This window comes from Elaeis guineensis, chromosome 10 (genome assembly GCF_000442705.2).
Source record: "Elaeis guineensis isolate ETL-2024a chromosome 10, EG11, whole genome shotgun sequence".
Taxonomy (NCBI): Eukaryota; Viridiplantae; Streptophyta; class Magnoliopsida; order Arecales; family Arecaceae; genus Elaeis; species Elaeis guineensis.
The window spans coordinates 34,689,864-34,717,333 of record NC_026002.2 but is presented as its reverse complement, the minus strand read 5'-3'; the positions used below and the strand labels follow the sequence as shown (position 1 = coordinate 34,717,333).

Here is a 27,470-nt window from a genome sequence, read left to right as displayed (position 1 = left end):
ATTCAAAACGCTAAACTTGTCAAAAATAATGATATTTTATTTGATAAAAAATAATACATGTAATTAATGAAGTAAATTTTTTTAATAACATTCTATCATAATAACAAATTATAGTTATTATAATAATTAATATTTTATTCTAAATATTCATAGCTCAAGAAGATACGATTTAACAAAATGCTATTATAATAGAATTATTGTGCTATTCAAAACTTTGGTTTGATCAAAAAAAAAAAAATATGTATCATTGTGAATAACAATGGTCAAAAGAATTTATTTTATGGGATATGACAAATTCTTTGTGCACCATTGGCGGCATAGAAAATTTGACATTGAGCGTACCACCTTGTCCGGTTGGTCCATATAGATACTACTTTTCAATACATATTTAATGTTTGTAGCTTTATTTTTTCGTTTAAAATTTTGAATGACGAAAATGTCTTTATTTTTATGACATTCTATGTCCATATTAGGGCATCCTGCATCCAAAAAGTCATAATTTTTATTCACAGGATATCATAATATGAAATATCATAATATACACAGGATGTCATAATTTTTTTCAAACAATGTGAGTATTTTCGTCATTCAGAATTTTCAAACGAAAAAGTAAAACTACAAATATTAAATACGCGTTAGAAAATATTTGGATAAAAAATATTCCTTCTATATTATGATATTTTAGATTATATTATCACCATATTATGACATCCTGTGTATATAGAAAGGCATAATATGTCACAAAATATTATAATTTTTTTAAAAAAATAAAAATATTTTTATCATATAAAATTTTTAAATAAAAAATTAAAATTATAGATATTAAATATATATTAGAAAGTTATAAATATATGATCAATTATATAAAATAATATATTTTATGTAAAATTTTATACGTCACCTACGGTGCATAAAGAATTTTCTTATGGGATAGGGATTGAAGGGTTGGATGACCCATTCTTCAACTTGAGCTTATCAACTGCGCCCATGCATGAGCGTCCAAGGTAGGCAGGAAACTTTTAGACTCGATATGTACAGGACTCGATAAGACTTGTTAGGTAGTGAACGCCCAAAACCGTACATAAATACATACATAGGTGGTTGTGGAAACGTATGGACACGGGCTCGTTCTGCGCTCTACCTTCGCCTCAGCGGTTTGAGAGGACGTCATCGGCCGACCGAACGACGAAGAAAGCAAAGAAGCCAAACCCCAAAACTCTCTCCTTTCCCTCTCTTTTCCTCAAACACGTTGTGGGTTCGCGATAATTAGTCCCCTTCGTTTCTCTTGTCAAGTTTCTTCCTCTCCGCCCGTGAAAAAGAAAACCTTCCAAAAGTTCGATTTTCCTTCCTTTTTTTTTGTTTTTTCGGTATCGTCGCCTCTGCTCCAGTGGCCTTTTGGAGGACTCAAGGAGGAATTTTGGCTTGTTTTTGAGCGTGATTTGGGGGCTATGAGGAAGAAACTCGAAACTCGTTTTCCCGCGGTAAGTTCTTGATGTTTCTTTTGATGAAGTTTGCTCCTTTTGGTCGATTTGGTCGCTGGATATTGTGTTTTAGGGCTTTTTTATGAGTTTCTGCCATCTGGCTGTTGTCTTGTTTGGGGTTGTGGTTCCTTGAGGAGGGGATTAGGGTTGATTTCTTTGATTCGTTATTGGGGAGAAAAATGGTTTCAAGGTCTTGTGTTTGAACTAAGGTCGTCCCAGGAGAGCGTGTTTGATGATTGAATCATTGTTAATTTCTTTTTATTTATTTATTTTATTTTTATTTTTTATTCTATGCTTGCCTTAGGGTGTGCGAATCTGTTAGTAGGGGTTCGGTTTTTGTAGTGAAGTATGCAAAAGTAGGCAATGCTCTTCTAATGTTATATTTTTTCTGTTACAAAGAATCATTCTTAAGGTGCCATGTTTTTAGCGGGTTTTGATTTTTATATTGATGTGAACTTGTTGAGAACCAAGAACGAGTGAGCTGTTGGACGGTGGAACAAAAGGAGTGAATCATAATGGCTTTAATACTTAAGGAGAGGCACCTTGAAACCACTAGATTAGAAAGCTTATTTGGTTGAAACAATAAGTGAATGGAGTATGTATGAACTTATTGAGTTAAATGATTAAAATTTGGTTGTTCCAATGGTACAGGATAAGTACATGATCCAGTAGGGGAACCATAGCCACCAGTATTATTAGATCAAGCATGAGAACATCTTTTTCAATATGCTTCCTTCATTTCCTAAGCTCTTCGATCTTTTCATTTTACTGTTTTTTATAAAGGCTTGAGATTTTTTGAGTTTGTTATTACAACCATGGTTCGCCAAATCATTCCGAATTGGACGTTCCGAGCTGTACCGACTGCAAATTGGGACAGTTTGGCCGTTCGAATCAGAACACTAGACGAAGGAAAGGAAAAGAGATGAAAAGGGAGAGAGAGAGAGGAGGGGAGGAAAGAGAGGATGATGCCGCCAGAGGGACGTGGAGACCTCCGTGGCTTTGTGTGGCCCGATAGGGTGTTTAATTGAGAGAGATAGAGAGAGGGGGGAGTGAGGGTATCGAAAAAAGGTGTAGCCAGTGGAGAGGCCGCCGAAGGGCGCTGGATGGCTGTCGTGGCCATTGAGTGGCAGAAAAAGGCGCGAGTGGAGCCATAGTTGTGGATTAAGAGCGACTATCTCTGTTCATTGCATTTTTTTTTAAAAATGATAATGAATAGTGAAGCCGGTAAACACATTGTTGGTTTCACTATGGTCGAGCTTTTTTAAAAAAATCTGATAAAACAGGGCTGATTGCCCCTATTTCACGTCTGCGGAGCTGTGAGCCACGATTTTGTTGTCTGATGGCCTCTTTACCGGCTTCCACTCCTTTTCTTTTCCTCCCACCTCTCTCACTAGCTCTCTCTCTCTCTCTCTCTCTCTCTCTCCTGCGATTTGGCGGAGGAAGTGGAGGTCTTGACGGCCCTCCCAGCATGCCCGTGGCCCGCCTTTGGCCACCGTCGGCGTCTCCTCCGGCCGCTCTCTCCCTTCCTCTCCTTTCTCCATCCCCTTCCCCTTTTTCTGTCTTTTCCTCAGTTTTTTTCTTCGCTTTTGTATCGGTTTGCGCCAGTTTGATCTTGTACGGACCTATACCGACTAGTACTGCCGGCCGGCTACCTGGCATGGATCATGGTACTGGCTCCATGGACCTTGATTATAATTTTATCTTCTCCATGTATAATGTGGAAAGGTTCATGTTCAGCATGAGCATGAACTCGAAAGCCTTCTGCTTGAGAAGCTACCGGTGCTTCTTTTCACTTGCATTCCATGTGCTAAAGATTACTGTTGATTATGTATAGTACTGCTACCGATATAGGAAAAGGAGGACACAAAAGAAGATAAATAGAAAGAAGAAAGAGGAAATAATAATGTGCAAGAATCAACCACACAAGAATGATTTGCATTTTTCCTACCTAAACCGTCGACCTGTTATCATTTCTAAGATGGCATCTTCTCTCTGTTCGTGCATCTTTTGAATATCTTCAAATGAGGAAGGAAGAAAGAAATTTAATGTTGGATCTAGACCATTAGATGTTGAAGAATTATGCTTCACCATTAAAACCAGCCTGAACAACTTTACCAAGCCCTTGAGGACTCATATGTTTTTTCCCTCCAAAACAAGCTGTATTAATTCTTAACCTCCATAAAATTCTGCCACTCAAAGCCCAATATTTGCTTGAGTGTTGTGTTTGAAGTTAGCCCCAGTTTTGTCAGCCTTATTGAATTCTTAGCAGTTTGAGGTCTTTTAGTGTTTCAACCATTGTTTTGCCATCTAGAATCAAACTGAAGCGACCCTGAATGCATATGAGATATTTGTCGAATTCTTGGTTTTGTATTCTTCTTGCCAGTACAGCTGAAACCAATAACTGACCATGTATTGGTTGCTTTCACATGTTAATTATATAGCTACTGCTTCTTAATCTTATTATGGTCTTTATGTTGCACGCAAACATCTAAGGGATTTTAAGACACAGTTTTGATGCATGATGTGTAGACATTAGTTCACTAGCAAACAAATTAGTTTAATTATGTGGTGATGGTTACCCCACCAAACACATGCAATAAGAGAAAAAGGGGAATTCTGTCACCACACACAGCTGTTATTTTTCTGGACAGTACTTTATTTGACATGGAATTTGGTTGTGCATGAGGCTGACATTAATTTTTTGCATCATGATACATGTGTATTTATGTGTGCATGCATGTATACATATATGCTTATATTTTCAAATCTTTTGCATGTTGTGCATCTACACCCATGAATGACTCAAGTCACAGACACACAACCCACAATGACCCAAGCTACCTTGTAATGGTTTTTATCGCTCAATTAAACACTCTAAATGTTGATACTTAGAGCTGAAGTTCATAACAGTATAAGATGCATGCCTATATTCTTCCTATCTGCAGAGTAATTGACATTATGATGACTAAATTATTGGCAATTTATTACCGTCTGTATGCAACAAAAACTTTGTGCGTGACCTTGCTGTTTATCAATCATGAATCATCTCCAACGAGACAGCTAATACTAACTTTAAAAGCATGGGCTTGAGTTTGTCAGGTTTGCCCGCTTTGGAATTTTATCAATTTTATATTTACAAACTTTGCAAATCAGATTGTATAATCATAGGCAGACATATCAAAATATGCTGTCTCTCATGCCCAGCTGAGCTCAGATCCCACCTGTTAACTCTACTGTCCTCGCCCACTTACTATCAAATCCCACCAATCTGTCACTTCCAGCTTTTCGAAGCTATCATGCCTCAAAAGGTAATATTTCTTTCTCTATTTCTTGGCTCCTGTATCCACTGTGAAACTCTGATCTCTCTCCCCCCTCCTCCCTTCCTTCTTCCTCCTGCCCTTAACAACCTGTCGTGCTATAGTAACTTCCAGTCCCTTATCAATTAGATTTCTTGGATGAACCTGCACCCCAGTCGTATCCAGTTTGATCATACAGGATTAAATCTTTTTTTTTTTTGGTACATGATTAAATCTTTTCTAGCATGCAAGCTAAATTTACTGCATGGTGGAAATATTTTCCTGTATGTTCCATTATGTGTCAAATGACATACATAATGAGCAATGAGATCTGCATTTGAATAGAATGACAAGGTGGTTCTGTTTTATCATTCTCCAAGCATGAATTAAAATCTGCTGTGTATCTCAATTTGCCGCACACTGGACTTATTTAATTGTCCTCTCATTTTCTGCTCTCCCAATTTTCATCCACCCTTCTCTTTCCTCTGGTTGTCAAATTTATTTTTTCTATTCCCAAGGAGGATGGAGTACTGATTGAGATTTCATGTGCATGTATAATAAAGATTCAAGGAGATTCTACATGGATATGAACTCTAATTTTTGTTGAATGATTAAGAAGATTAGGGGAATGCCTTGGTTAAGATGGATGGAAATCATTCATCAATGTGGAACAAAGCTGATGCCAAAAGTTGGGATGTGCCTCAATGGTTATGCATAGGTCCCAATGTATATTACATGAGCCTATGCATTAAGATACACCATCCTTATCACAATTTATGATCAACTTACCTTTTTAGAAGTGTTCATGCAGCCGGTATATATCCTTGTTCGTCACCGTCCTCTCCTTGTATGCATGCATTTATGATAAATCACCAATGTTGATAATGATAGAGCATCTTGATATCATCAGCACATAACAATGTATGCTGATTTACAATTGAATCCAGTGATATCATTTTGTCAGCTCATAAGGTGAGTAAATCAGGTTCTTGTCCTTTATAATGACTTTAATTCAACACTTTAATGTTCTTGCTTGGTTGTCAGCTGCAGCATTGTTTGGTTAAGCTTCAAGATGCTATTACTTCATTATTATATAATGCCATTTATTGATAACTTTGTTTTATGTATGAATCAATCATCGATCATTCTATCATGAGCCATGTGGTCTGACATAGTGTATTTGTTGGCAGTCTCGAATAAAAAAGATTATGCAAGCGGATGAAGATGTTGGGAAGATTGCATTGGCGGTACCTGTTTTAGTATGTGAGTTCTTCAAACCATTTAACTGTCCTAAGTAGATATTACTAATGCTAGATTGCATTCCATTACTTGCGATCTAGATTTTTCTAATAGTAGTTTGTTTGCTTGTAAAAGTTTCATGAGCATTATTATTATTATTATTATTATTATTATTTTGGAATTTTGGCATATGCCACCCAATATTTTATTGATGTTACATATAAAATGCTCCCATACGCTATTCACAAATTGATCCATAGAAGTCCTATTTATGTTGCAACAAGATCTTGGGTTAAAGTTTTGCTATAGATTTTGATGAAAATGTTACTTCTAGTTCTAGACCTTAAGTTTTTTTTATTTACTTTGACCAAAATATTCCTCGAGCTACTTTTCTCTTGCAGGTGAGACCACCTCACCTCTCTCAAACCTCATCCCCAATTGACACCCCCTTACTTCTCATCTCAATCCAACCCCTATCCCTTGAACCCCTATCAACCCTCCTTTGCCCACCCTCATCCCCATCCTCTCAGTTATGACAAGCCTGCTCACCCCCTCAATGTTCCCACCCCTTGCCTTGCATCCATCACCACTATCATTGCCTCCAAGCCCAAGCCCTCCTTTTTGCCAATGGGACCATCAGCATGCCATCCATGTGCTACTTGCATCCCCCCCAAACCACCCATTCCCTCCCTCTCTTTATGCACACTCATCGATCTCCACTTCCTCTAAGCATTGATTGAAGTAACAAAGCGGAGAGAGATCTTGACTAGGCCAAACTAGTAGCTGAAGTACTATCAGAGAAGAAATCTTTTTCATCCATGATGTTTAAGATCTTGCAGGTAGTTGAGACTACCATCCGATGGTGTAGATGGAGGAGGGCACTCCATTGAAGATCCCCATCAAGTTCATTCTCAAGACCTATGGCATCCCCTCATATCACGTATAAGGGACCACCTTGAATGCTATTACTTCTATGGCCAGAACACTTGCTATTAGTCCCACATCAATTACAGTTCCACCATTAAGGCTGGAAGTGGGCTCGGGCCGGCCCGACGGGCTTCGGGCCGGCCCGACTTCGGGTTGGGCAATGGGTTGGGCCCGAAAAAATCAGGCCAGATTTTGGGCTCCAATATATAATCCATTTATTTTTCGGGCCGGGCTTGGGCATACTATTGGCCCGACCCGAGCTCGGCTTGAGCCCGATCCAATTAAAGGCCAGTTACTTGGCCCACTCCATTCTTCTCTCCCCCCCTCTTCCTCTCCCACCCCTTCGATGCCACCGTCGTTACATTATCTGCAAATGGAGATGGAGACGGAGATGGAGCTGGAGACGGAGACGGAGGGGTTTTAAAGAAGGAGATCAGGAGATAGAGACGTCGGCGAATCATCCAAAGATGGAGATTAAGACAAAGAGTCGACGGATTACGAGATTAGGGTCGTCCGAAGATAAAGAGAGGGGTCGACGGAGATCAAGACAAAGAGTCGGCTAATTTAGAGATGGTAAGCTTCCGAACCCTAGCAGGGAAGTCGGTGGGGTCAGCAGCAGTGCTGCTGCTATCGACGAGGGCACCAGTGATGACTGCCTGACCCCGCTGCTATGGAGGCGGTGCATGTAGGCGGAGATGGATGACTTCGCGGCCGCGCTGATGGTGGGGAAGGGTGGGAGCAGGGAGAGGGGAGGCCGCATCCAGACGTCGACCACGACGGTGGCCGACAGTAGAGGCTCGGTGGTGAGGGTGGGGGATGGAGGGGGCAGGTGGGCGAGGGGCGACAGGCGGATGCAATGGAGGCGGGAGGTGGTGGCGGGGCCGGCGACAGGAGGGGGAGGAGGAGGCAGCGCTGTCGGACGAGGTTGGTGGTGGGCGGGGGATCCGATGAGCTTCTGGATGACATTGTGGATGAAGACGGAGGGGTCCCTGGCAGCGCATCATGATGAAGACGGATCATCAGATGGGGATCGGGCCAATCGGCGCCTAATCTTTCTCTTGCATTGGCTTGGCCCAATCAGGCTCGGGTCGGCTCGGGCTGGTTTTTTCCCAAAAAATTGGTCCTAAGCCCGGCTCGAAGCCCGACAAATTATTTTGGGCCGGGCTCGGGCAAAGGTATAACCCGGCCCAGTTTCAACCCTATCCACCATCATTTGCCTTCATGTGGCACTGGTCATTCATGGCCTCCAACCCCAAGGTTGTGGCCGTCCTTGGCACCTAGAGTTTCTAGATCCTCTTTGGCATGTCCAAGGTCAAGGAGAACATCTTCGAGGTGACTCATCACCCTCACCAGCAGCTTCCGCATTTGGTGCTATCTCAGCCCCTTATAGCCCAACAACGCTAACATCTAGCAACTCCTTTTCAACCTCCTCACCTCTTGCAAGTCCTATGTCATCCCTGCCTTTGGCACCAACTTTGCCACCCTCTTACAAGTAGAGCTGATCACGAGCCAGGCTTGTGCATGGAAATGTCAAATCTTAAATAGGCTCGACTCGAAGCTTGACTAAAAATGAATATAGTTTAGGTCGAAGGCCCTGCCCATGATCAGCTCTATTTATAGGCCATGGAGTTGCACATTACTGCCATAGGAAGGCTGACTTCAACAAGTTCAAGGACAACTTTGGCATCATGCCCCTTGCATCTGGCCTTGGCACAAGGGGCCTTGCCAAGGCAACCAAGTGGCTCTTCCCCCAGTTCACCCTCTTCCTATCCCTTGGCCTCTCCAAGATTGTTGAGAAAGTTTCCCTCCACCCTCCCCATTCCCAAGGTCCTCTACAATTTCTTCGTCCCCACTGTCAAGTCGGTGCTCGCTGACATTGTGATTCTCAGGCGATCCAAGAATGAGGCATGCCACAACCTCCTCTTTGCCACCTTGTTCAACAATTATAGTGGCATGAAGGTGATTCTCTTGGTGATCCTCCGGTGGCTGGGGATGGTTGAGCCCAAGATCCATGCCTGACAACCCAAAGAGTTTCGGTGGGCATGGCCGTTGAGGGGGGGAAAGGAATGCTGGTAGCGACAGAGAAGATGGAGCTGACATGGTTGGTGGTGTACGAGGTGAAGAAGGGGGAGATGATCTTCGTGGTGCCAACCCTTAGTGACGAGGGATGAGAAGAGTTTTGACCATAATTAGGGAGATTGTCTTGGACCAGTTTGCTGGGACAAGGTAAGTATCTCCTCAAGTACATGGTGTGGTCCAATGGTCCAGAGATGAAGAGCCTATCGATGTGGAAAAAGCAGTGCAGAAGGAGCTGGTGATGCTGGTGGGAAAGCTGTTGTTGGTGGAGTTGTTCCTTTGCTATGATTACTTCATTGTAGAGGTTGAGATGTGGCTGGTTGCTGTTCCTGTCAACTTCACATTAATGACCAAAGTGACCACCACCTGGTCATCTTAGTTGACAGGCTCTGTAATTTGTTAATACAGGAAGTGAATAGTCAGAAGGGAAAGGATTTTGGTGCTTGTGGACCCCTGGTTAATTTATCTGACTGTATTTGGGGCAATGGAAGGCTAACAGAAGGGCCTTTTTGCAAATCTAATTAACACTATCTGGGTTTTTTTTGTAAATATGGATGAGGTGAGCAGTTTTATATAATTTTGGCAAAATCTTAGGTGTGATATGTAGAAAACCCTTTTTTCTCATGCTGATATGAACATTTGAATAATAGCACTGGGAGTCGTAATTGTGCAATGTGCATACTATGCTTAAACATTTCCTTATGATATATATAATAGAAATATTTACAGACATGTCCATGACCATGCAAATTGACATGCGGGCATCCATCTGTATGTTTTTATGTTCTAATGTTATCTCTTTATATGATATGCTTGTTCTGAGTTTACCAATTTAGCTGTTTCTTTATATTCATTTTCCATGAATTATATTTTTGCAGCTAAAGCATTGGAATTGTTTCTGCAAGATCTTTGCGACAGAACATATGACATAACCCTTCGGAGAGGAATGAAGACAATGAGTGCTTTGCATTTGTAAGTACCATTTAAGTTGTTTAGTTAATTGAACTCTTTAGAATCTCTGCTCTATCTCCATTGTATACTTTCTGAGGATTTTGCAATAATGGATTTTGGAATTCTTTTGAATTTGACATTACATATTCTGCGAGATGCTACAGGAGTACATAATTAATTTTCGCCATGAATTTAAAAATCTAGAAAGTTAAAAAGGTAAAAAAGTTTAAAACAATCTTGAATAACATAAGTTAGACTAAGTATATGTTTATTTTTTGTTTCTGCCTTGAAAAAGAAGAAAAGGTGTAATTCATTATCTTTACATTATTGTAGAATACAAAATAAATACTGAACTCTATTTTGGACGATGTGCTGTACTTTATGGACCCATGTTTTTGCCGTTACATACGCTTTGAGTCCCATGTGTTACATGAGCTGTTATATGTGAAGCATGGACCTTGATATTGGATCTGGATACATCAGCATGACAAATCTTGGGAAGAAACAAGGACATAATATGGTTGGGATTCTTGTATAAATAATTGTGTCTTTTACAAATGTCTAAGAAAGAATGCATAGAACATTATGGGCTATCATGTACATTCTACTCAACAAAATCGACATTACAAATTCTGAAGCTAAGCTTCCATTATCTCCATCATTAAAGGGTTATGTAAGAAGAACCCCTTTTGCTCATCCACAGATGTATCTTTAAATATCCTGGATGTCCTTTTGGTGAATATCCCAAGCTTATTTCTTACTTTAAGAAGTGATCCTGATAATACGATGAAACCCTTACAGTAGCCACATATGGCATGTACTGGTATGCAGTATCTAGATATCCCTTATAATACACTCCTTAGTTTTTTTCTAACACCTCCCCCTCTCTCTCTCTAAAGTTTAGAGAGTAAGACAACATAGAAAAGCTAAAGGTAGAGCCTCAATAAAATAAACTTAAATCTTGATTTAAGCAAACAATGAGCATCCTTTTTGCTGCATTAATCATTCAAGCCTTGCTTGCACTAAGAAACACACTTCAAAGATCTTTTGTATTAGCATATAGTTGTGTGATGATTCTTCCATGCTTCATTGTATACTAATTTCTTTTGTTTTATATCACTGATATTTGTTGGTACAATGTGTTTCTCTTAATGGTTTATACCCTGCTTCATGCCTAGATATGATCTAATTAAGGAGATACACATATAAAAACAAGGTGCCCTTATTTCCCTTAAAACCATTATGATGTCTTAAAAATTTAGTGTCTAATAAGATGGACCCAGGCCATAATGCTGGGCTAGCTTCAGGTGCCTAGCTTTAGGGCCAGGCTGCGCTTAGGTCTAGTTCTTTTAATTTTCTGCAGTCTTGGGCCTTAAGCATCCAGTGGGCCTGAGCTGCCATGGCTTGGTCCAAGATTGGCCTGTCAACATCCCTGATGTTCGGACATTGTGATGACTCCAATCCTACTCTCTCTCTCTCTCTCAACATCATTCAATTCTGTGTTGTTTGATCTATATATCAGGCATCTAACATGTAGTACACATTCTGGACTCCTTATAATCTGTTTCCATTCTTTCTGTTGGAGGAAATTCTTTGTAATGGTCAGGTGCATTGACTAACTGGAGTGATGGCAATGACAGCAATAAGCAATAAAGAGGATCATGGCCTGCTTCTTTTACCATTTTTTCTATGTTCATACAATTCCTTAGATCTCCTTAAAGCATGGCATGAAAATGCCATCTGAAAAATGTCCCATCACATATCTTAATTAAATTTTGTTAAGATGAAATAGATGATTTGATAGGAGACCTATTATCAGAGATTGCTAGTGAGTTCTATGTAATCAAAGTGATAGGGCATGATGGAGTTTTCTGTTGTATATATGAATATATATAAAATCGAACAAGAAAAGTGAAAAACGGCAGTCCAGTTCATGAGGCTCCACCACTTCTAATAAAATCAAACAAGGGGTGTTACATGTACTGTTTTTTAAAATAAAAGTATTCCATGTAGCACCTTCTGGATGTAGGCATCCTGATGCAGCTTTGACTCTGGTTCTTGTTTCTGGGTCTATAAATATGCTTTTGTACCTGCAACAACATGCAATGTTATCAATCTGTAATTAAACTTGACCCAACCAAAGGGGCAGATCATTGCATTATCAGGTCAATTGGTTGACCTTTCGACAAAAAAAAAAAGACTAATATGATTTAAAGAAAAGTAAAGATTGTTTTGAAAAAATTTGAAAAATCTCTACCATGTATGATAATGCAAATGCTCAACACCATGTAACGTTTGGCCATGGGTTTGGTCTTGAGGCTGTTTATCTCAATCCCTTCTATTGGAAGACCTTTTATGAATTTATCCATTTATATTCACTTTCTAATTGATGACAAGAGATGTGCATAAATTCTCTTTGTTACCAAATCTGTTCTGAGGGTGCATGATTGATGGATCGCAATCATGTGTCGCTTCATCCTCTTGAAAAAATCACTCTTACATGCATAGTTTTTGTTTGGATAAGAAGGAAAAAAAAGGAGAAATTGATAATATTTTGGAGCCTTTGACCAAGTAACCTACAGATTCTTGGCCCTTGATGTTGATTTGCACTTGAGCAAGGAACCGCATTATCTTCAGACTGCCCAAGTACATTAGTCAGACTTATGTTTTCCATAACAACCCTAGTTTTCTTGTTGTGTTAGGCTGGACCTGCTTAATCCTTTGTGTCTTAGCCTGCTCTGGGGCCCGGCGTGGGCCAAGTGGCTGAATTCATTTTAGGCTGCTCATGTCCTGGCTTTGCCATGTAATGATTCTTGATATACTAAATGTACTCTTCACCAACCAATGGACTTTAATTTATGGTTGATTTATTAACAAAAGCAGAAGAAACACAACCCTTTTTCCCTTGGGTCTCCTATGTTATGTACACTCCCTGTTTCAGAATTTTCAGTAGGGCCGCTGACCCACTATTAAATATCATTATCTGAAAATGTTTCTTTTATTACTCTCTCTCCATTTTTTTTGTAGTTTGATTACAAGATGTTTTCCTACTTGATGACATACTGGTTATGCTATGCCTGGATATTTAGCTTTCTTTTATTTATTTATTTTTATTCATTTTTTTTCTTTGCACTGAATGCTTTTTAATCCTAAATCTTATCTATACATTGTTCACTTGTTTTAGGAAGCAGTGCGTGCATAGTTTTAATGTGTTTGACTTCCTGAAGGATATAGTGAGCAAGGTTCCAGACATGGGAACTTCTGATGCTGGTGGCGATGACAGATCTGCCAAGCGAAGGTTCGTAGTGTTAATTTCATAATATTAGGTATTAGTTGCAGTGGGACAACTATAATATTCTATTATTACTGGTATCTTGATGTTGCAACTGTATTGCATTGTCTTCCAGGAAAGCTGCAGATGATGACAATGATAATGAGGAGTTGAAGCGAAGTAAAGCTGTAAGTGTCTCTTATTTTGTAATGTTGAATTTCTATTCTAGAATTGTTATCTATGCTTCTCATGTATCTTCCCAATATTATTTGTCAGCTTTGTGCAAGGTTTTCATATGGCTTAATGCTTTGATTTTGCAATATCATATATACTTACAAACCCATCATTACCATTTGGGAAACTTCATTTATGATTTTGCACTCGCTAAGGGCCCATTGTTATTGCTTTTGTTTTCGAAAAAACCTAGCAGAAAAATGAACTAGAATGCACAATATATATGAACCATTTTTTTAATTGTTTGTAAAATCTTTAGATATTTTGGCAGCAATATTTTATTGCTTTCAAAATTTGAAAGTAAAATCAAGGACTAGCATACGTTTTGTGCAAATATGCTATATTCAACATCAGTCTCCATGTGGTATTTTACTGATTTGTACAGAAACAAAAATACTATGGCAACAATGATACCAAACAGGGCCCAAGATGCTAAGATTTCATTTGCCTGCTCATCCTGCATGTTGATCTTGTCTGCATCTCATTTCTTATAAAGTGGTATCTCAGCTAATAAAAGCTTTTTTCATGGCAGCATGAGGGGGCAGCAGCTCATGGTGGTGGTGGCAGAGGACGGGGGCGGGGACGTGGGAGAGGACGTGGTGCCCGAGGTGCTCGTGGTGCTGATAAGGATGGTGCTCATTATGATAAATATGAAGATGACCCTGGCTCCTCTCCTCAACACAGTGACAGACCACCTCATATGAAATCTGAAATAGTGGATGACGGCATAAGTGCAAGAGAATCAAAGGAAACCACAGTTAGCTGTAGTAACGCAGGTGCTGCCATCCGGAACTTTGACTTGAATCTGGATTTGGATGAGAATGGAGACACACCTACAGCTGCAGCGACGGCCACAGATAGCATCAAAGCAACAGCCACAGCCGCATCCTCTGAGACAAATCATGAAATGAAGCATGATGAGTACCCAGGCTGGTCTCTGTCTGATATGGACAAAATGGCCATTGATCCTATTCAGTTTGCATTATCAAACCGAAGATTAGATGAAGAGGAAGAGGATTATGATAATGAAGATGGTTAATCAGCATATATATCTTACCTTCCCAACAGATTTATAGGTAGATCTGACATCTAATGTAGATGAGGCAGCTGCCCTCCCTCCTCTTGAGACATACTCCTTAAGGGCTCAGGGAATGGGATGAATGATGTATAAAGTACAAATGCACATTGGGGTGGAAGTGTTAAAACTGTGTTAGCATGTTTTAGTAACTAATTGTCACAGTAACAGTTCATTTGACTTGGATGTTCTGATCCTCATGCTTCATTGGGGCGTTGCAAAAACCCTATCGACATGAGCAGACTGCTATGAAAGCAGGTAAAACTAGTCAGTTTGGGTTGGAGTGCAGATCTTGTGTGACCGATTTTGTTGGAATTAATTTAGGTTGGGCCTCTTGCTGTCTTGTGCAACTAGGTTGTGGTTAGGTTGCTTTACATTTGTTGGTCTGATGAACTCTTTATTTGTTTATTTATTTATTTATCTATTTATTTTGTGGTGGAGAATATGCCTTTTAATGTATGTGATGCTAAAAGGGTGGACTTTACTATGCTACTGCTGCAGCCCAGTAGGTAGAACGGCTCTTCGAGAGGTAAAAGTTTTTCTCAGATATACTCCATGGTTCTGGAAAGATCTTCAGTGGTGCTTATATAGGGACCACAAAGCCCTTCATTCACAACTCGGCCTTTATACCTATCAAGAGTTGGCCTATCTATACAAACATGGATAATATTCACTCTGTTCAGAAAGTTTCAGACTTTATCTATCCTGATCATATATGGAAAAAGGATCTTTTGGCTGCTGTTTTTTCTACTGATACGATGAATCAGATAACAAGCATTTCTATAGTGTATGGTCTCTGGTCTGATCAGTTTTTTTTGTCCCATACTATCTCTTCCTCTCCTTCCCTGCGAGATTTTCATTCTTTGGTTGCTCCCTCTCTGCAGGAAAACATTAACATGGATTTTATCTGGGTTTGGAGGCTGCAACTTTCTGATGGAAACTCCCTAAGATGTGCTTATTATGTAAGAGTTTATTAGTTCAAAGAGGAGTTCTTCCATCTTCTGATTTATTTTGTGACCTCTGTTATCTTCATGAGGATTGCACCTATTTAATCATCTCTTGCTCCTTTGTGATGGCTTGTTGGCAACTGATTAGCAGTAGATGGGGTATTGTTTTTTGTCCAGAAACTTTACAAAGCCTCTTCGACTTTATGGTAGAAATCAGAGTGGTTGAGTGTCTGAAAATTCTTTTGGCATATGTGCCTTGGCTTCTTGGGGTCGCTCGCAATGAAAGAGTTTTCCAATATAAAGCTAATACTTCTTTCCATATTATTAGGATTGTATCTACTATGTTCTTAACCACCCTTGAAAGCAGCCTTCCTTCTAAGGCATTGGGGTAGCCATTCGCATCCTTTTGACGCTCCGAAGGATATCTTAGTGGCTTGGCATCCTCCCCCTTTGGGAGTATTGAGGGTTAATTTCGATGCTTCTGTTCATGCTGATCAGGCTGCTTCTGGTTTCGTTATAAGAGATTATAAAGGTAAGCTTTTAAGAGCTGGTGGAAAGTGTTTGATCCCATCCTCTATGCCTCATGTGGAGCTTAATGCAGCGTGGTTGGGCCTGTACGCTGCTGTTATTGAACTTCAAGCCCAAAGAATTTGGTTGGAAGGGGACTCATATACTGTTATCAATTGGATTTCTAAACTTAGCAATGATTCATATACCAAATCTCCTCTTCTCAAAGACATTATGCAGTGGAAGAAAACTAGAGTTTTCTATGCCTCTCATATTTTTAGAGAAGGCAACCAAGTGGCTGATCATTTGGTAAATTGTGCTCTAAATGGTGATTTTTATTATACTCAACAGTCTGTTCTTAGTTCTCAACTTGTTAATCTATTATAGGCTGATAGTAGATTTACTGTTTTCTTGAGGTGCAAAAATGGAACTTGATCTACTGATCAATATTTATAACCACCAAAGGCTAAACTTATTAGTTGGCGTGTTCAGGTGTGTATCAGATGCTTACTTTGTTGTCCTTCTGGACCATTGCTCCTGGGTATTGGTTTCTAAGGCTTGGCCTATTGATATGCTTTACTGTTGCATCTATCATTGGAATGAGGGCAATGCTTGTCCTAACCTGCTGAAAAATGCCAGCTGCTTTAGAGTCACTGGCACTCAGCTGCGTGCCCGTTCCCTCTGGAGAAATTTTTTACAGGTCTACTTTGAGGGGTCTAATTCATCTAAATCAAACACCCCTGATGGCCTGTTGGCTGCTAACTTGATCATTCCTGGGTTAATTCTATTATGCTTATTTATGATAAAGCTCCAAGGAAGAGGAGATCTCCAGATGCATATCCACATTCACAATTCAATTGTTTACAATCCATGGACTTTGAATATCTATAAGGGCTGTTTTCATTTGGTGATGCTTCTTTTATTTGCAATCCATATTACCTGTTTGCCAGATGTTCCGTTTAAACATTTCTGCTGCCTTTGGTTATGGACAATGCATCTATGTGGTGTCTCTTCCATTATCATTCTCACTCAGGTATTAGCTAATGGATGCTATGGTATTATGCTTTCTTTGGTGTCACCTGATGTTGTAGCCTTACTTCTCTTATCTACTGCTGATCTGGGTGCTAAGTACTACACTCCCCCCCACCCTTGTTGCTGCCAAGGTTTGGATCTGCTGATGGCAGGGAGTTCTCTTTTGGACAGGCGGTATCCAAGGTTAAAACAATCCTTTTCTAATCCTCCGGTTGCATCTTCTATGTTGTACAATATTTACTTTGCTCACTTGGGCGCCTGTCTTTTTGCTTAGCATTCAAATCCCATACTCCACACTGTGATTGTTATCCTTTTGTTTCCTTGGTTACTGTCTGTCTCACTGTTACTTGTTTTGGCATTGTATGTGGTCTTCTTTATATTTTTGTAAAGACTCTTGTTTCTTTCCTAGTGAATAGCCTCTGGCTCCTTTCTATTACAAAAAATAAAATAAAATAAAAAAATAAAAAGCACGCCCACTACAACTTCGGTCTTGTAAAATGAATATTTTATTTCATTTCTATCAAAGCAAGAAATTTATGGCATGCAGGTTTCCTAATTTTATTTCTATGGGTTTCAGGACTGGCTGCTAAGATACACTTGTAATTTGATAACTCAAATTATTTGATTGTCATTTGCCCTCTTGTTTACACCACATCTAGAATGATGGCCGTGAAATAAATGTCGATTCAATAAGAGAGGAGCAATTGAAACAACAAGGATGTAGGCTGTGTATATACTGTAGATCGAGGAAGATGAGAGCTATCAGCCTAGTGCAAGGGAGGTGATTGTTATACATGGTAGGCCACTTGGTACAAATCACTCAGTAGTTGTACTACCATCCATAACATGGGAGAGTAGAAATAGTTATACTTATCTTACCACTATTTATATTATTATTTAGAATATCAGAGTAGTACAATCACTCAGAATATAAAAATAGTATGGGGAAGATAAAAATGGTCCATGTAGTGTAAACCAGCAAGAACAAATATTAAGCAGTGACACCAACCCTAGTAGCTGATGTGGGTCATTTATGAATATTGAATTATAATACTAAAAAGGGACCTTTTGGCTAATTAATAAATCTAGGTTATCTTTATCTTTGAGTTATCTTTGTTTTTACATTTCGAATTCTATCCTAAATTTTATAGTAGTATTGTAGTTAATCCATAAAAATAATGGTAGAATACTTCGTAGCCTAATTATATCTTACCTTTCTTCTTCCCAATAAATATTATGATGGTAGCGAAAGTCTTTAAAAATCAATATACTTGGGCCTATGCTACTATCATTATCCTTCTTATTCTATTCTCTTTCTAGCCAATTCAATGTTGGTGGCACGTTTGCATACAATCTAAGCATAATACTTATCACCCTACTTCTAACCTACTTGGCAAGGTGACAAATTTGTCGCTCACTTGATGGGACTTGTTAATAAGTAAGTTCTTTGGCATACCCAGTGGTACAATTATATGGTACCATCAATGCAACTTCAGTTGTGAGTATAATGGCTACCATGCTAAGGCCACTTACAAAGCGATATATTGTATCTTCAATTTTGATGGCAAAATAGGTTAAAAGACTTATCTCTGTTATCAAATTCTTGTACTATACACTATATCATGCTCCAGTGCATACTCTGGTAAACTTTGATCATATAGAACTAAGCAAATGCAGAATTAAGCAACGGAATTTAGGAAGTTCAAGCTGAAGTAGGAGGCTTATTAACAAATGCAGAACTAAGCAATGCAATTTAGGATGCGAAACCCCAACCATGGCTAGGTAAGTTCAGCCGCTGCTCTTAATGCTTAGCTTATAAATATCCAGCTTTAGATCACATGCCAACCTCATGGGAACCCCCAAGGTGATTCCAAACCAATGTATCTTTGAAAAGGAACAAAAAAAAAAATAGTATGCCATTTTCCTTTATAATGCTTACGAAAAAAATAATATGAATAATAGCTATATTCACAAACAAATAAATTACAAACAGAATAATAGCGTCCACTGCTTACACAACAAGGGAATTAGATAGGTCTTGTAGACCAATCTTGGACATTTTATTGGGCAATCCATCATGCATGTAAATAATTAGTGAATACCAGAATCTGAATCCTGCTGCCTCATCTGATTCAAATGAAATATTCCTTGCATAGTCTTATCTACTTCCACCATGAACTTCTCCTCCCTCTGTCCTCTTGCAACTTTAAGCAGCAGTTCAAACCTGGCAGAATCTTCAGTCTTCTGAAAGATGAGAGAATGAGAAAGAATGGATAAGTTTTAAGCACTTGGAGGGACACCAATTATTTTACTCAAAGGAAAAAAAAAAACATTTGAAAAATCTCTTAGTCATTATAACTTAGAAACACAAAGTAAACTGATGGTGCAAGAATAAGACATAAAGGCTACAAGAGCCAACCTTGGCCCTTGCAGAAAGGACTTCAAGCAGTTTATAGGGGATCAGTGAGTTAGACATCTGTTGGATGGATTGTACAGCATGAATTGCTGCATCTTGTATGATAGGATCATTTGTTGGCACCATCAGCCATCCATTTTCATGCCCATCTAGCACATGACCAATCTCATTATATCATTTAGCATAATAAAACAAACAAGTTGCCAACAAGTTGGTACATACGTTTCTAACAGTAACATACATGACAGTTTGGTTCATCGTAGATGCACACGATGGCATACGGTATAAGATAGTATCAATTTCATACACAAATTTTTATCTCTCAGAAAAGAAACAGAAAAATTTGTTTGTGCATCTTGGAAACTGCTTCCATATTGTGTAGAACTGTCAAGCTATGCTCTTTAGAGCTTTTAAAGGTGCAAAGGCAAAACATGAGGTAAAAGTTTGTTTCTCTTAGAACCTCAGTGAGTAATTATGGTGATATTATAGATTTATAAGCTTTTTATTCAACACCTAAACATATCATATAAGCAAGAAGACAAGCATAGATGCAAAATTGGTCTTAAAAAAGTAAACTACATGAAGCACAAATGATGAACCAATTCGGCGAACTGAAAATATACAATGAGACAACAAGAAGAGCCTAATAACGCGAGGGACTAAAATTTGTGTATTGTTTGGTATTTCCAAGTATAAGAATCATGGATTTGAATTTCCTAAATACAACATGTGAAATAACCAAAAGCTTTTTATATCTTTCCACATGATTAGAAGTTTGGTTTGAAGACTTTCACATAGGGTCATCAAAAAATAGAACCCTCGATGAGTATATTGAAGTTTCGCATGCGACAAGGAAACCATCTTAAAATTGTAAGATACCATGTTAGAAATAATCTCAATGATAATTTTGATCCAAAAGATCAGATCACAACCAAATCAAGATTCTACAAGTTACAACTGCTCATGTGCATCCACCCGACATAGGGACTATATCAAATACCATGACAAACAGAGTGATAAAACATACATAATAAGCAAGAAAACTTAGATCTAGATCATGATATGATGCAATAGCTTCATTAAACTACATGTTTTGAACCTCTGCCTCTATAAAATGACTTTAAAAAAAATCTGTTATGTATGATATTTTTCAGGTTTTTTCTTAAAGAAAATATATTGATCTATGCACAATAATACAAAAATATATTAGCTAAAGCAAAAGCTTCATAAGTTGTTATCAATATATATCTCAATGATCACATGCAAAACAAAATGGGAGTAGCTGAGTTTCTGATTTGTGATACTAAGGGATTTCAGCATTCAAATTTGCTTAAATAATTGCAAGTGAAATCAGCATTACCTTTCGGAGCTTCGATCTCCGAAGAGCAGTCATCCAATGGAATAAACTCCTGAAGCTCCTTAAACTTCATCCAGGGTTTGACCCAGACTTTGGCCTCATATAGCTTCTTCTCCCCACCATCAATTGCCTCAATAGTTATATAGTAAATAATTCCAGATACGACTTGCTCTTTCACCTTCACTACTCGAACAAACTCAAGAAGAGTATTCTGTACCAAAAACACCAAAGATATCCAAGGAAATTAAAATAAAACAATTTAGCATTTATCTGGATAGCTGCAGTCTAGAAGGTAGAGCAAGCGCAAAAGAAGAAGACTAAAACAGAATGCTATAGGCTGTGTTTGGTCTGGGAATAACGAAAATTTGGAATGGCAATAGTTATTCCACAAGTTATTCATGTTTTTGGTTGGTGAAAATTTTTGACCGATTCTAACCTGAATATTTTATTTTATTTTTCCATGAAAGAAAAGGAGGCAGAATGACTATCCCTTGTTTGGTTTGCAAAAGTTTTTTTGGACCAGCATGAGGCTTATTCTAAAGTCTCCCCCCTGCTTCTGATTTGTATTCTGGCAGAAGTAATAGAAGAGACAAAAGGAAATCCGACCCCCAAGATTAAATTATAGATTTAGAGCTTGTTTGGGTCATAGGCCTAAAATCCCATATGATTCATGATTTAAGTCTATATAATTATGAAAAATGAGTTTAGATGAGGTCTGTATTCAGAAATATCCAGAAAGTCTGAAAAGTGGGCCAGTGCCCAATGGCCAACCCGAATCCCAAATGATAAGAAAAAAAAATTTTATTTTTCCTAATTATATAGGCCTAAATCATGAATCTTATGAGATTTTGGAACCGTGAATCCAAATAGACCCTTAAGGTCTGTTTGGATGTCCAAGCTCAAAATTCAATGAAATTCATGGATTTAAATTAGTGCAATCAGAAAAAAGAAGTCTGGGCTAGACTTACATTTTCAATACCCAGAAGTCTGATCCGAATCCCAAAGAGAGAAAAAAATGGCTTCAGCATATTATTTTTTTCTTTCCTATAGAATTCGATAGCCCATTTGAAGGTTGTAGACATCGACATGGCCCAACCTCTAATTCAATATTTTTTTATGGTTGTATTAGGCCAACCCATCAATCTTATAGGATTTTGGGCCCAACGGGCTCTTAGAATCTTATTTTGGATAGTTGAGTTGGGAATCCTATGAAATTCATGGTTTAACCACTAAAATATAGAAATATATGCTGAATTATATCTATTTTATAACCATTCAGGATCATGTTTTGAGTGAGCTGGTCCGAATTCATGGGAAAAAAAAGAATTATCTGTTAATTTTTTTCTATAGGATTCGGACCGGTCCACTCAAAAGGTGATCCTAGATAATTGAAAAATAGGACCAATCCAACCTATAATTATGTAGTTTGATGGTTAGGCCACGAATCCTATAAGATTTTGTTATCAACCATCCAAACAGCTTCTAAGATTCGTGATCCGATACATAAATTTAACCCAGAGATAAGCGGAATAATCAAGGAAGCCTATATCTACTTGAACAAAGAGAGGACATGCGAGAGATTATTCCTTATGAGAGAGAGAGAGATTATTGGAGTCCTCACCGCCTTCTTGTTCTGCTCTTCGACAGCGAAGCGAGCGAGCTCTTCAATCTCAACGCTGTTCTCTATCCCCTTGGCATCATGAACTCCTCCCAAGGTGGCCATGGCGACGCCAACACTATCAGTAAGCAAGACCGAATGCCTTTTCGTCGAGCGATGAGATCCCACGGTCCCATAGTCCACCTTTTATAACGTGTCCGTAAACCCCCCAATTGGCTCCAGCTGTCTACGCCGCCCGACGACTTCAAAAACATGCAACCGTGGGGATTCTGCTGGGAACTTTCTATGCGGCCTTCGTCACCAAGGTTTCTCTGCGTCCATTTGATTTTGACCGCATGGCTCGCCAATGAATGCTCATCCTTGCTCCTTCGTCACCAAGGTTTCTCGGCCCCCGTACGTTACCGCGACCGTTCGAAAACCGGTCCGATGTCTGAAGTTGGACTCATTGGCTTGCGTTGAACCGGATCCTATGCTGGTTTATAGATGTCAGGGGAGGAGTACGACCGAGATCGAAATCCGTGGGCTGCTCGAGGATTTGGGGGTATGGATAAGCGAAGACTAGTCTCGAAGTCTAGAAGACATAGGCTGTAGCGATCATGCCGTAAAGAAACATCGCAGCCAAATCAAGAGACTAAGAGTATCCGGGTCAAGGTGGGTTTAGCATTGGATGATACGTGACATGCTTTGAGATGTGTGCAACGAATATAGATGCTATATATTGTGTCTCAAGATGCGTACTTTGTGATCAGAGGAAACGTGTTTTGGGCCAACATGGCATGTTCAGGGCGGTGTCCAACATTGACTTGCATCTGGGGGCCTTCAATAAATGCAACTTTGCGTGAAATAAACTTTTGGGTAAAGAATGGTCCTGTCGAGATGGAGTTCCTTTAATCACTTCCATCCAAAGCATTTATTAATGTTCTTGGCAAGGGATCTTATGCTCTTCCAAATGGATCTTATGCCCATGGTTTTGCACGTGGGTTACTAAAATGAAAGGGGGATGAGGAAGAAATGTGGCGGAAAGAGAAAGTAACTTGTCGTATTGAGACATCTTTAGCGTTACAACCTAGTACGTATACTTTCGTTTTTCTTTCCTTTGCTTTTTTTTTTTTTTTTGAAAAAAAAAACCTATACAATCGTCTCCTCTCCATTAAAAGTATGAATTCAAATTCAGCTTTTAGCATTGAAACCCAGTGCATATGCTTTCAAACTTTCAGTTTTTCCATAAAAAGCTATGCGATCATTTTCTCCTTCGTCAAAGAGTATTAAAATACTGTTTAGCTAAACTTTTAGAGTATCAAAAAATAATTTTTGACTAACTCTCAAAAAATACTTTAGAGTGATACAGTGATGTTTAGTAAAAATATTAAAAAACTATTTTGACTTTACTAAAAAATTAAAAAAGTCTATTCGAGGAGAGTTATATTTTGAAATTTTTTTAAAAAATACTTTCTGACTGATGTCGGAAAGCTGTTTTGCTTTTTCCAAAGTACTTTATCAATATGGTTACCAAATAGTAAATAATTTTTTATATAAATTTTATTTTCAAAAATTTTACTTTTCAAAAGCTCTACTTTCAAAAGCTCTACTATCAACAGTAATTCCAAACAGAGCTTAAAATATCATGATACCATGCAAAATGAAACTAAAAAGCTTTGTAATTATGTCACCTTTATCAAATAGTATCATGATAATATTATTATTGTGGTGTAGAAGGGAAGATATTATTAGTCGCATATTAATTGTGAGTCAAAGAGACTCTGATTGATATAGAAAGGGATCATCCTTCTCATATGAGATATTTTTTAAAGGATAAAATCGTAAGATCCACGCGTCAGAGCAGACAATGTCTGACATGCTGAGCTATAAATCTTTGACCATAATAATAATATAATATAATAAATATATATAGTATCAAAATTTAAATTAAAAAAAAATATTTTTTTTGATAAATAGTATAGACTATTTATTAAAAACAGAAACTCTTACAAAGAGGCCCAATGGGTTTAGCTACAAAACAGGCCAGAAGCAAGAATAAAGACGTACAAAAATGATGAGCACTTCTTTGTGCACCGCACGCGGTGTAAAAATCGCACACCGTGCGTAGTGATTAGATCACGCACGGAGTCCAACCTTTTTTTTTTTCTCACCGTCTCTCCGGCTCTACATGTGATCCAATCATCTCGTGTGCGGTGTGCAGTTTTCTGCACCGCATGCAGTGCGCAAAGAATTTCGCCAAAGATGGTAGCAACTGATATATTAAAAAACTGTATACATAAGGGGTATTCCAGAGCCAGAGGTAAATAATGTAGGTACTCAGAAAAAAGCTTGTGTATAATTATTGTAGGTAACCATCCAAAGAGAAGTACTGTATATCAGTATAAAGTATAAACTGAAGAGCATCATCCAAAAGTTGAAGACCTGTATTGTTGGTAATCCATTTTGTAATAACCAGCTGCTATAATCCATGGATGATTTGTTGAGTGGGTTGAATAGACAACACTGAAGGTAATTAACATAATCTGGCAGCCGGCAACAGAACTCATAATAATGAGTATGTTGATATGAACGTGGGACATCTTTCACTATGTGAGAGCAACAGTGAAGTAGGCTTGAATTAAATATAGGACCATGGAGGCATTAAGGTATTTGTAAGAATATGCTTCCAAAGTTTCATCTGTTGAAGAGGTATGTAGCAGCCCAATAAAGCAAATATATGTAGACAAAAACACAAAAGCAGAATAGCATTAAATTTTAAAAAAAGGATGCACTCTTGAGAATGAATTATGGAACAGGAATTTGAACCTTTGAACATGTAGGAGCCGATGTCTTCATGGCTGCTTTCATAGAGTATCAGATAACAGAACTATTGCTGTGTTGTTAATAGTAAAGTAGTAAGAATGACGACACCATAAAACTGCAATCCAAATATGTGGGTGTCTCTGAGAACGAAGCTGGTGCCAAGCACAGCCACCCATATGTTCCAACCGAACCATTTATATAAGCATGTAGGAGACATTAAGATGTACCTGCCAACATAGGAAGGCAACACCAGTGCATGTATGAACAATAGGATCATGCTACACCAGTAATTGGAGAAAATATTTGGCCAAGAAGTAGTTATTATCTGCAAGATAAAAATAGAGAAAACAGTTAGATATAACCCACCTCTTTCCCCCTCAATTTTCTTTTTCTCTTTAAACTTTTGTTTCTTCTTTTTGTCCATTTTTCCTTTCTTTTTTTTTTTTTGTTTTTCATTTTCTTTTTTCATTTGTTTTTGTTTTTTTCCCTCATTGAAAAATACCTCCTTTGATTGGCCCTAAAATGTGAAGTCACTTTTTTTTAACAAATGGACTAAAGAATGCTGACATAATATAATATATAAATAATATAATATAAAATTATTCTAAAAAAATATAATTAAAAATTAGAATAATTAAAATGTATTTGTTGGCAGACATATGGTTTCAGTTTTTTTGAAAAAAAAAATTATGCAACTATTTTTTTATTAAAAAAATATTAAAATAATATAATATAATATAGTAAGCTAGCCAATCGTTTCATTTTCATTGAAAGGTATCAGGACAATCTAATATATATATAAAAATAAAAATTGAAAGAAAATATGTTAACAAGTTAAGCTGTTAACGTAGGCACCAATTTATCACTTATGAATATCATGTGGATCAAAAAAAAAAAATTATTAAATTAAATAAAAAAAATATTATAATACTAAATAACTAAATTGAAATCCATGTATGTAAATTAAATAATATAATTAAAGTATGATATTATTATATTTTTATAATTAAAATTTACTCATATATATATATATAATAAAAAATATAAATTGATATAAAAATTTAAATAAATATTATTTTATCATATTAATTTAAATAATAATTAATTTTAAAAAATAACCAATGATATGACCTTAGAATCCGCATACAACGTGGGCTCAAAACTAGTATAATATAAGGCAGTAGATGTGTACAGCATAAAAAATTAGGAGGGAGAGACTTTTTCATCTGGCACTTAAATATGATGTAAACTTCGAGGCTGTAATCCAGTACATATGCTTTCATTCGTTCAGAAAAGAATAAAATAACATAAAATTAAAATAATAACTGTGCGTTTGCCGGGAGTCGAACCCGGATCTATTGCTTGGAAGGCAATTATCCTAACCGTTGGACTACAAACGCTATGGATAGGGTTGTTCTTCCATAGGATAAAACATCATTGATGTCAAAATTTTAAAGTTGATAATTACCTGAACAGGCCACACCTTTCCAGAATGGAAATGGAATTACGTATGAGTATTCGAGCTAGAATTCAGAGCACCAACTCCAACTTTTCCATGCTTGTGGTTCCCTTCATCATTACGCAGACACTAAAACTACCTTCCACCTATTAATACGGTGGCCCTGGCTTGTAGAAGATAGGTACATGTCGGTTTTTTTAGTTGGTTGTTAGCCATATCCCTTCTATTCACCTTCAAAAATATTAATGGTGGTCCTAAGTACAGTGTTTGCCTTTCCATTCATTTTTCCTTTCAGAAATGGTTACACAAAGTAAGAAATTTAGCAACCTTCTTGCATTAAGTATCATTTCCTAGAGCAATGAGCAATGAAAACTTTGCATATGCCAAGTGTGTAACAATTTTATTTTTGTTGCAGCCAATCTCCTGTTACATCCGTCGTGGGTGAAGAACATCTACAAGATAAAATCCTCACAGACCGAAATTATATCCGACGGAAATCCTCCGATGCTTAAGTCAGAGAGAAAGTTGATGAATAGCAGATAAAAAAAATTTAAAATGGTAGAGTCTTCACCCAGAATTGCCTTACTCATGCTATTCATTTACCTCCTTTTTATAGATGATTCTGATGTAACCATCGAGCACGTGGTCCTGCTTTTTATGGTGCTGAATTATTGGGTTATAATCATAGAGTTAATGAATTATTTATTCTCACTAATGACCGTGACACGTAGTCGATAATCATTCATAACGGTTAGGGTGTACTGAGAAGATAGACCGATTAT

At 37.9% G+C, this 27,470-nt stretch overlaps 3 protein-coding genes and 1 non-coding gene across 6 annotated transcripts; 2 read left to right on the top strand and 2 right to left on the bottom strand.

Moving 5' to 3' along the window:
* The first annotated feature begins 1,106 nt into the window (after positions 1-1,106).
* Positions 1,107-14,736, top strand: LOC105052442 (uncharacterized). 2 transcript variants are annotated; one of them, XM_010933245.4, is made up of 6 exons: positions 1,107-1,481; positions 5,968-6,040; positions 9,925-9,991; positions 13,155-13,268; positions 13,378-13,429; positions 14,008-14,736. In XM_010933245.4, exons 1-6 carry the CDS (start codon positions 1,449-1,451, stop codon positions 14,512-14,514), a joined length of 846 nt encoding a protein of 281 aa, XP_010931547.1. In that variant the 5' UTR covers positions 1,107-1,448; the 3' UTR covers positions 14,515-14,736. The 2 variants fall into 2 exon arrangements, with proteins under 2 accessions (XP_010931547.1, XP_010931546.1); XM_010933244.4 differs by having other exon boundaries at positions 1,108-1,481; positions 9,898-9,991.
* Positions 14,737-15,153: 417 nt separating this feature from the next.
* Positions 15,154-19,135, top strand: LOC140851928 (uncharacterized). The gene is made up of 3 exons (XM_073244180.1): positions 15,154-15,337; positions 15,435-16,313; positions 16,497-19,135. Exons 2-3 carry the CDS (start codon positions 16,081-16,083, stop codon positions 17,308-17,310), a joined length of 1,047 nt encoding a protein of 348 aa, XP_073100281.1. The 5' UTR covers positions 15,154-15,337; positions 15,435-16,080; the 3' UTR covers positions 17,311-19,135.
* On the bottom strand, positions 18,984-22,604 carry LOC105052443 (cysteine proteinase inhibitor 12). 2 transcript variants are annotated; one of them, XM_010933246.4, is made up of 4 exons: positions 22,431-22,604; positions 20,813-21,020; positions 19,456-19,601; positions 18,984-19,280 (listed from the first exon to the last, which is right to left on the bottom strand). In XM_010933246.4, exons 1-4 carry the CDS (start codon positions 22,530-22,532, stop codon positions 19,128-19,130), a joined length of 609 nt encoding a protein of 202 aa, XP_010931548.1. In that variant the 5' UTR covers positions 22,533-22,604; the 3' UTR covers positions 18,984-19,127. The 2 variants fall into 2 exon arrangements, with proteins under 2 accessions (XP_010931548.1, XP_073100282.1); XM_073244181.1 differs by having other exon boundaries at positions 18,984-19,277.
* Positions 22,605-26,557: 3,953 nt separating this feature from the next.
* TRNAG-UCC (transfer RNA glycine (anticodon UCC)) lies at positions 26,558-26,629 on the bottom strand. Its single transcript has one exon. It is a non-coding gene; the product is annotated as a tRNA-Gly (tRNA).
* Positions 26,630-27,470: the final 841 nt, after the last annotated feature.

What these genes read in the sequence shown, in the direction of transcription:
- LOC105052442 (XM_010933244.4), top strand. Translation starts at nt 1,449, where the DNA reads ATGAGGAAGAAACTCGAAACTCGTTTTCCCGCG. An exon ending in GGCGGTACCTGTTTTAGTAT is followed by an intron (nt 6,041 to 9,897) that starts GTGAGTTCTTCA and finishes ATATTTTTGCAG; the next exon opens with CTAAAGCATTGGAATTGTTT. An exon ending in GACAGATCTGCCAAGCGAAG is followed by an intron (nt 13,269 to 13,377) that starts GTTCGTAGTGTT and finishes ATTGTCTTCCAG; the next exon opens with GAAAGCTGCAGATGATGACA.
- LOC140851928 (XM_073244180.1), top strand. Translation starts at nt 16,081, where the DNA reads ATGTGGAGCTTAATGCAGCGTGGTTGGGCCTGTACGCTGCTGTTATTG. An exon ending in ACCAAGTGGCTGATCATTTG is followed by an intron (nt 16,314 to 16,496) that starts GTAAATTGTGCT and finishes TGGCGTGTTCAG; the next exon opens with GTGTGTATCAGATGCTTACT.
- LOC105052443 (XM_010933246.4), bottom strand. Translation starts at nt 22,532, where the DNA reads ATGGCCACCTTGGGAGGAGTTCATGATGCCAAGGGGATAGAGAACAGC. An exon ending in GGAGATCGAAGCTCCGAAAG is followed by an intron (nt 19,602 to 20,812) that starts GTAATGCTGATT and finishes GTCATGTGCTAG; the next exon opens with ATGGGCATGAAAATGGATGG. An exon ending in TCCTTTCTGCAAGGGCCAAG is followed by an intron (nt 19,281 to 19,455) that starts GTTGGCTCTTGT and finishes CTCATCTTTCAG; the next exon opens with AAGACTGAAGATTCTGCCAG.